At 32.8% G+C, this 9,214-nt stretch overlaps 1 protein-coding gene across 1 annotated transcript; it reads right to left on the bottom strand.

Annotated features, from left to right (window-relative positions):
• Positions 1–5,008: 5,008 nt before the first annotated feature.
• LOC114281172 (ATP-dependent DNA helicase SRS2-like protein At4g25120) lies at positions 5,009–7,593 on the bottom strand. The gene is made up of 4 exons (XM_028223620.2): positions 7,237–7,593; positions 5,627–6,457; positions 5,482–5,523; positions 5,009–5,283 (listed from the first exon to the last, which is right to left on the bottom strand). Exons 2-4 carry the CDS (start codon positions 5,810–5,812, stop codon positions 5,230–5,232), a joined length of 282 nt encoding a protein of 93 aa, XP_028079421.1. The 5' UTR covers positions 5,813–6,457; positions 7,237–7,593; the 3' UTR covers positions 5,009–5,229.
• Between the last annotated feature and the right edge of the window lie 1,621 nt (positions 7,594–9,214).

Raw genomic sequence — 9,214 nt, 5'->3', positions numbered from 1 at the left:
GAAGTGGCGAAGCCATTCTGCTTCTTCCCCAGCTTTGTCTAAAGCTATGAATTCTGATTCCATAGTAGACCTAGCAATGCAAGTCTGTTTGGAAGATTTCCAAGATACAGCCGCCCATAGTAGACCTAGCAATGCAAGTCTGTTTGGAAGATTTCCAAGATACAGCCGCACTACCAAGAGTAAAGACATGCCCACTGGTGGACTTCGGGTCTCTAGTATCTGATATCCAATTTGCATCACAGTATCCTTCAAGTACTGCTGGATATCTAGTATAATTAAGCCCAATGTTACGAGTAAATCGGAGATATCTTAGAACCCTTATAATTGCTTTCCAGTGTTCTACTCTAAGATTACTCGTATATCTACTTAATTTACTTACTACATAAGCTATATCCGGGCGAATGCAGTTCATCAAGTATATTAAGCTTCCAATAATTTGGGCATACTCTAATTGAGAAATACTGTCCTGTACATTCTTAGAAAGATACAAATTAACATCTACAGGAGTTCTACCAAGATGATCATCATCTTTGCTGAATTTGTCAAGTATTTTCTCAATGTAATGAGATTGTGACAAAGCATATCCTTCTGATGTTTTGGTAATTTTCATACCAATAATTACATCAGCAATGCCCATGTCCTTCATGTCAAAATATTTATTCAACATTTTCTTGGTAGTTTTAATCATGTCATTATTACTACCTATGATAAGCATATCATCTACATAAAGACATACAATGACATAACCTTTGTCTGTGTTTTTAATATAAACACATTTGTCACACTCATTAATTTTAAATCCATTTGACATCATTGCCTTGTCAAATTTCTCATGCCATTGCTTTGGCGCTTGTTTTAAACCATATAATGATTTAACCAATTTACACACTTTCTTTTCTTTTCCTGGAACAGAAAAACCTTCTGGTTGTTCTATGTAAATTTCTTCATTTAACTCACCATTTAAGAAAGCGGTTTTCACATCCATTTGATGAATTTCTAGATCGTATAGAGATGCAATAGTAATTAGCATTCTAATGAATGTTATTCTAGTAACCGGTGAGTATGTGTCAAAGTAATCAAGACCTTCTTTTTGTCTAAATCCTTTGACCACAAGTCTTGCTTTGTATTTGTCAATTGATCCATCTGCTTTCAATTTTCTTTTGAAAATCCACTTGTACCCAAGAGGTTTACAACCTAGTGGCAAGTCCACTAATTCCCAAGTGTGATTTTGCAAGATGGATTCAACTTCACTGTTGACAGCTTCTTTCCATAAAAGAGCCTCAGGACTGGACATAGCCTCTTTATAAGTTAAAGGCTCATTTTCTAGCAAATATGTTAGAAAATCTGGACCAAAAGATTTTGAGGTTCTAGCACGTTTACTACGCCTAGGTTCCTCTTCCTCATTTTGATCTAACTCTTGCTCTTGATCATTACTAGTAATAGCATCAAAAGATCTCTTATTATTACGAATCTCTTGTCCAATCTTATTTGGAAATACATGTTCAAAGAATGATGCATTCCGAGACTCAATAATAGTATTTATATGCATTTCGGAATGTTCTGATTTATGAATCAAAAACCGATATGCATTACTATTATTGGCATAACCAATGAAAATGCAATCAATGATCTTAGGACCTATCTTAGTCTTTTTAGGACTAGAAATAGCCACTTTAGCCAAACACCCCCACACTTTTAAGTATTTGTAGGATGGTACTCTTCCATGTCACAATTCATAAGGTGTTTGATTCACTTTCTTTCGGGGTACTTTATTAAGTATATAATTAGCAGAAAGTATTACTTCCCCCCACAAGTTCTGAGGTAATCCAGAACTTATTAACATGGCATTCATCATTTCTTTTAAAGTCCTATTTTTCCTTTCAGCAATTCCATTTTGCTGAGGTGAGTAAGGAGCAGTGGTTTGATGAATTATTCCATGTTCTTTACAAAATTCACCAAAAGGTGATTCATATTCACCACCTCTATCACTTCTAAGTTTCTTGATTTTCTTTCCAAGTTGATTTTCAACTTCATTCTTATATTGAATGAAAGTTTCCAAAGCTTCATTCTTGGTTTGAATTAAATAAACATAACTATATCTAGTATAGTCATCTATAAAAGTGATAAAATACTTTTTCCCACCTCTAGTTTGAATTGATTTAAAATCACAAATGTCACTATGAATTAATTCAAGTGGTTCCGTACTTCTTTCAATTGAATGAAAAGGAGTTTTAGATAATTCTGCCTCAACGCAAATTTCACATTTATGATTTGAATCAATGTCAAATTTAGGTAAACATTCCATATTAATTAATCTCCGCAAAGATCCATAATTAACATGTCCTAATCTACCATGCCATAAATTTGAAGACTCAAGCAAGTAAGAAGAAGATGTATTATTATTAAAAACTGAGGGTACAACGGTCATTACATTTAACTTGAAAAGGCCATTAGACATGTAACCTTTTCCTACATACATTCCATTCTTAGTAAGTACAAATTTACAAAATCCGTTCAAGATGTAGTTCCGACAAAGGAAATCAGCATCTTCCGTTTGAGCCGGAATCTGCCAACCACAAATTTCTTTGAGCCGGCATCTTTCGTTTTGTACTTTTTCTCCAACGATTCCCAAAGTTCCTTTGCTATCTTGATTGGACTGTAGACGTTGTATAATGTGTTGTCAAGTCCGTTCAAGATGTAGTTCCGGCAAAGGAAATTAGCATGTTTTCAAGCATCAACCGCAGCAACCACTTGCCGGTTAGTTTCATCCTCTTTCAGGATAGGAGCATCTTCACGGAGGAAACGAGCCAGGTTCAGAGTTGTAAGATAGAACAACATTTTCTGTTGCCATCTTTTAAAGTCAGTTCCTGAGAACTTCTCTGGCTTCTCTCCATGATTTATTGGTACTGTCACCACAGGAGAGGGGGTTGGCGTCATTGCAGCCACCACAGTAGTACTTGTTTGGGCATTAGTTTCAGTAGCCATCAATTCGAATTTATAAAACAAAATTATAATTAGAATGTACACTACACAGAAAATTAAACCAAATGCACAAAATTAAATTCTGTAAAAAAATAAAAGAAACAAGAATGTAACTTTTATTTTCCAATTAATTTGGAAATAAAATAAAATTTTATTCAACCAAATTAATTCCTCACAGGAAATTAAATTCTGTAAAATAAAAGAAATAAGAATATAACTTTTATTTTTCAATTAATTTTTGGAAATAAAATAAAATTTTATTCAACCAAATTAATTCCACACAGGAAATTTAAATTCTGTAAAATAAAAGAAATAAGAATCTAACTTTTATTTTTCAATTAATTTGGAAATAAAATAAAATTTTATTCAACCAAATTAATTCCACAGAAAATTAATTTCTGTAACATTTCAATAATTAAAATACTAAAACAGAATTTAAAGTAATGAAAACTCAGAAAATAATTTCTAAAACCCAAAATTAATTTCTGAAAAAATTCCACAAAAATATATTCTGAATTGTTAATGACACCAGTATCGTACTACTAGTTGTCAAAGAAAAGAGACAGTATATTACTACTATCTGTCAAATAGCATATAATCACTATTTGTTTTTCCAATCAGAATATTATTTTGTAAATCCACAGAAAATAATTTTCTTAAAAGAAGAAAGAGAAAAGGAAACAAACGAAAAATTCTGTAAACAGAATAATTATAATCTGTCTTAAGACAGATTCGCCCCGCTACGGTACTTACGGTTGAGTGGCGTCTATCTCCCAGGATACAATGATCTTCACAAAATTGTTGTAGCACACCAAACAAATTTGTACAGCGAACCAAACCTGTGTTCTAACTCTCTGAATTTTATTCTAAAACTAAAATGAAGAATAATGCACAACAAAGCAAAGTTGGATAGCAAAGACAAGAATTGCAGACTGATATATTTCCGAATGGAAAATTAGATTACAAAGACTCAATTTTCGGGTGTATCAAATGCTGGATTTATGGCTGTATATATAGGAAAAAATCTCTGCCCCGAACAGGTTCCAAAAAGTGAATAAACAAATGCAACTGTTGATTCAAACAATTCTGACCGTTGGTGCAAGAACACTAATATTCAAACAATGAAAAGTGAACCGTAGTGGACCAAGTCAAACCTGTTGCAACTTTATTTATTTAAACTATTGAAATATATATATATATATATATATTAAACTATTTGAATATATATATATTAAACTATTTGAATAGTTTAATAAATAAAGAAAGAGGTACAAACTTTAGGAAACCACTTAGGAACCTAAAATTTGAATTTAGAAATAAATTAAATTCTCATAATTACAAATTTTAGGAAACCACTCAGGAACTCAAAATTTGAATTTAGAATTAAATTAAATTCCCACAATAATTTTTATTGAAAAAATTCAAATGAATTTTATCTAAAAAATTAATGTTGGACCCGAAAACGATGTCAACTTTCCATTCACTCATAAATGGTTTTGACGTTCCGTCTTCACCGTGTGACTTGCCACGCGACAAGGAACACTTCATCCACCTTAAAAGACGTTTGGGCCCACTCAAATTTGGACTAAAAAATATGCCTATAGTAAACCATTTTTCCAACAGTACTATGCCAGTTGGTTCTGGATATTTCACTATCAGCAGAATTTGTAAATAATAATAAATAAATAAATAAAAAGAAGAAAGAAGAAAGAAAAAAGAAAAATAAATAAAAGAAAACCACTGAATTCAATAGGTACATATGATGTCATGAACTAGACAACTATGGCGTCACAGTTTTTAGTCGCTCGGGAAAACTTAATATTAAAAATATGACATATTGCACATGAAAGCAGTAAGTATCTTCGATACATATAGCATCTTTGATATCTTTCGGAAAAATGATACAGTACTTTGACTTCCTGAAGTGGCTTGATCTACCCTAAGTCAATTTATAATATTTTAATCTTATTTTGCAAAAAGCTCACCAGAACAAAATTAAACACTAACAGAAATTCAGATTGCATTATTTCCAGTAAATTTGTATTTTGAAAAGACGGCAACAAGTAAGCCTGAACAACATATACATATATTTCCAAGTCCAAGTCACGAATACTTTGAAAAATCTCAAAATATGCATACTTTTCAGTATGTGAATGACAAAGTTGCAGAGAAAATGAATGGAATGTGCTGATTGTAAGGTCTTTCGCTGTTGCCTTCCCAGCCACTGCTCCAATTCGATCTCTCATTTCAGAAACAGCCGCTGTAGTGAAAGTCATAGCCAGAATATTGGATGGACCAATGCTGTAAAATATTTGAGTGGGGGAGAGCAGAAGTAGAAAGTATAAGAAAACACAACATACAAGACAAAACAAAGATCAAGTAAAGATAAAATAATAACGAATCAATCACTTGAGAAAACCCAGTGCCTGTTTAAGAAACATTCAAACAAATGTAATGATCAACCAGATGGTCAAGCAATATATAGCAAATTAGCAATACCTCATTAAGCAACATCAGAACACGTCCAACCATCGTAGCAGTCTGACATTATACAAGTGAAAGCAAGCTATAAGCAAGGCATAAAGCAAACTAAGATTTCAAAGAACAAATTAGTAGAAAGTGAAAAATATCATAAAATGCAGACCTTTCCACTTCCTGGTCCAGCAACAATCATCAAAGGGATAGAAATGTCACTACAAGCAGCTTCCCGCTGCCTGTCATTCAGAGAATCCATATATTTCACAGATTCCTCTAGCATACTCCCATTTTGTGCGGCCACTGAAATCCTCAATTCCCCTACTCCACATTCTTGATCCTCACTTGAATTCATAATGCCTTCAGTTTTCAACAACTCCGGGAAAAAACAGAACTCAAATTTGTCTTTTGCTCCGAACTATTCTCTTCAACAGACTGAATTTCCATTTGAAAATTACCGCTGCACTCCTCCCTTCCTGAGTTTACCACTGTCTTCTGCTCACATAGAGCATCAATTTCTTCCAAAATGGTATTGTCAATATCCTCATCTAAAACACTAGATACAGATGAAGACTTGCACAAGGCAGAAAAATGCAGTTGTCCCACTGGAGTAACAAAAGAACTTAGCCCAGACTGATCTTCCAACACAACACCCGTTTTCCTTTTACTCAAACTATCATCAATCGATTCAATTCCGTTGACAAATATGGCATCAGAGCATAAACTGCCGCTACATTCCAGTTGTCTTGTTGGAGTTTCAAATGAATTAGGAACTGCCTCATTCTCCAAATCAACACCCATTGTCCTTATACTCAAACTATCATCAATCATACTAACGGATATGCCCCCAGAACATGAACTGATGTTACATTCACCTCCTGGTATTTTCGACCCCTTAAAGGAAGCTGGGGAAGGTGTGTTCATTGGAATCTCTGAAAGAGGAAGCCTTTTGATGCCAATAACCTGTGCTGGAGTTTCAATTCTCTTTGTATCTGCATATCTAGAACAAGCAACGCCCATATTAATAACCACATCAAAATTCTTACATTCTTTCACTGTATCGTATAACCAGCAAATGCAGAAAGAAACATAACAATTTTGCACAATAATTGAATTTTACAACAACAACAACAACAACAACAACAAATTCCAACAAAATAAACTGAGTTTTTAATTTTGTCAATTTAAATCCTAATTTTTTAATTTATTTTCAATTTAAACCATTTGCCTATTTTCATTAAGTAAAATCGATGAAAAATTGATATTTTAGTCATTAAACTCAATGAAAAAAGTATTTTAGACATTTTATATATATTTACATTGATATTAATGACTAAAATACCATTTTTCTGTCAATTTTACTTAATTAAAATAGGTAAATGGTTTAAATTAAAAGTAAATTAAAATATTAGGATTTAAATTGATAAAATTAAAAATTGAGGATTTATTTTGTTAGAAGGCTTTTTTTTTCTTTTTTCTTTTTTGTAATTCTCCCTTGAATTTTAGAGGCATTTGTACATTGATCTTTTAAAATGTCGAAAGAAACACACCAATTGGGTTGAATCAAAATTTTAGAAATGGGGGCGCTTCTAATCAACTTTACTAACTAGAACAAAACGAGTCCGATTTTGAGTTTATATTTTTACTCTCTATTTTACTCTTGAACCAACAAGGCACAGCACAGGTTAGCAATTAAATTTTTTACTTTTTATTTTCCTCGATTTTCTAGGAAACCAAACAGATAGAACAGAATAAGGATGAAGCTGGGAAAGCACATACTTGTCAGGAAACTGATGGTGGGTATTAGTGGAGTGGCGAGGCCTTTTGCGGGCAAGGAGGGCCTTGGCTGCTCTGAAATTCTAGAAATTCGAACTTTTTGTTGCTCTGATAACCCTCCTAAATGCTCATTTTCCTTGCTCATCCTGAGTTGAGAGAGCTCGCAGCTGTGTGTGACCCTAGAAGAAGAATAAGGCACAGTTGTGCTTTTTCTCGGTCCAGCAATTGAGAGAGAGTTTGAACTTTGAAGCTATTTCCCTCCTACGCTACGGTTCAAATTTTACACCAAAGGGCCTGCTTGAATGCTTCGTACCCAAGGCCCTCATAGAGGGGCACTGGACCTGCTTAAACATGGGTCGATTTTGCAAATACAACAAAAAAAACAAAACAAAAACAATGGACATTGACCCGGAGGTCCTATTTGAACAATTCAAAATTCATCTAATTTCAAAACAAAATATTATTATCAATTAGTCATATATATTTTTAATTGTTACCAATAATTATTTTAAAAAATTTAAAGACGCTACCACATTTCAACAGTGTCAGAAAGTCACCGGAATATCATTAAAAATTTTGTCGAAGTGTTCTGAACGTCACCAAAAAATTGTCAGAATGTCTAAAATGCCTTTGGACGTCAAGAACATCATCGGACACTCACCGGAATGTCCAGAACATCACCGGAAAAAAGAAGAAAAAGAAGAAGAATAAGAAGAAGAAAGGGAGAAATTAAAGCAAAAACATAGTAAAATTTAGCTACCTCCTCTCCAACGCCACAAAACATGAAAAATAACTCTTTATCATATAGAGCATATAATTTTTAGTTCACAAATTTTAAAAAATTTAGAGTTTGAATTTATTGTTTATCAAACTACACAAATTTGTAGTTTCAAAACTATAAAAATTATTAATTTGTTCATTTGTAATTTATTAAAACACGATTTCACGTCGTGACAATAGTCAATATTTCCTATATTTTTTTTTTAATAAAGAGAAAAATAAAATACTAAAGTCATAGAGAAAAACGAAAACATATCTTCAAGACTGTAAAATTTTACAGTTTTTCACCATTTGTAATTTAAACTCGAAAAATATTTTTTCAGAAGTTGAAGATTTTCTCCATTAAAACAAGAAACGAGAAGTGTATAGTACAGAGAGAGAGGAAAAAAAAAAACTAAGAGATCAAATGAGAGGGACAAACATAAAGAGAGTTAACCACTTTTGGTTTAGATCTGATTGAATCTAATGTAGATCTACTCAAATATGCTCTAAATCTTAATATCCTAGTGAGTCTTGTATTGCGCTGGTCAAATCTGAGTAGATCTAGGTCAAGAATATCGTCAGAAACTTATCTTCTTCGTCATCACTAAAGGCGAAGTAAGGAGTCAATGGTTGCTAGTGAACCCCAATCGATGGTAGTCGTTGGTCGCTGGTAAGTATATATCAGAAAGAGGGAAAAGAAAAGAAAAAAAAAAAGGAAGGCGCCTTAGGATTTTTGGGTTTACACAAAAAATTTGTGGGACTAAGTAAAACATGTGTTCTTCTCATAGGAGTTATAGGTAATTTGCCCAAAAAAGAAGGTTTGATCAATAATAAATCAAACTCTAATTTTTTTTTAATTATTTTGATATAAACCCTAACCCCTCTCTTTTTATGCTATTTAGGAAAGAGATGGTGATGATGAATTAAGCTATCATAATTACCAAGTGTGATGATAAACGGATTATGAAGGCGATTGGTAATATTTGTTTGATGGTGATTGTTTTGAATTTTTTTTAAACTTATTTTTATCTAGTTTTATTTTTATTTATTTATTTATTGTGTTAAACTCTGCTGGGGTTGTTAACAACTCCACCGTCCCAAGCCCAGGTAAAGGATGGGGTTGTGTATTAGGTAGCCGACAGCCAACACATAAAAAAGCCACTCGAACCTCTTATGATAATGAATCCTACTTCAAATCGTTTAAATGCTAGGTCATTCC

This window comes from Camellia sinensis, chromosome 1 (assembly GCF_055761805.1).
Source record: "Camellia sinensis isolate YWXY chromosome 1, ASM5576180v1, whole genome shotgun sequence".
NCBI classification, from domain to species: domain Eukaryota; kingdom Viridiplantae; phylum Streptophyta; class Magnoliopsida; order Ericales; family Theaceae; genus Camellia; species Camellia sinensis.
The sequence above is the reverse complement of the archived record's forward strand: the minus strand, read 5'-3'. Positions and strand labels throughout refer to the sequence as shown.

What these genes read in the sequence shown, in the direction of transcription:
- LOC114281172 (XM_028223620.2), bottom strand. Translation starts at nt 5,812, where the DNA reads ATGAATTCAAGTGAGGATCAAGAATGTGGAGTAGGGGAATTGAGGATT. An exon ending in CTGGACCAGGAAGTGGAAAG is followed by an intron (nt 5,524 to 5,626) that starts GTCTGCATTTTA and finishes GTATAATGTCAG; the next exon opens with ACTGCTACGATGGTTGGACG. An exon ending in TTCTGATGTTGCTTAATGAG is followed by an intron (nt 5,284 to 5,481) that starts GTATTGCTAATT and finishes AATATTTTACAG; the next exon opens with CATTGGTCCATCCAATATTC.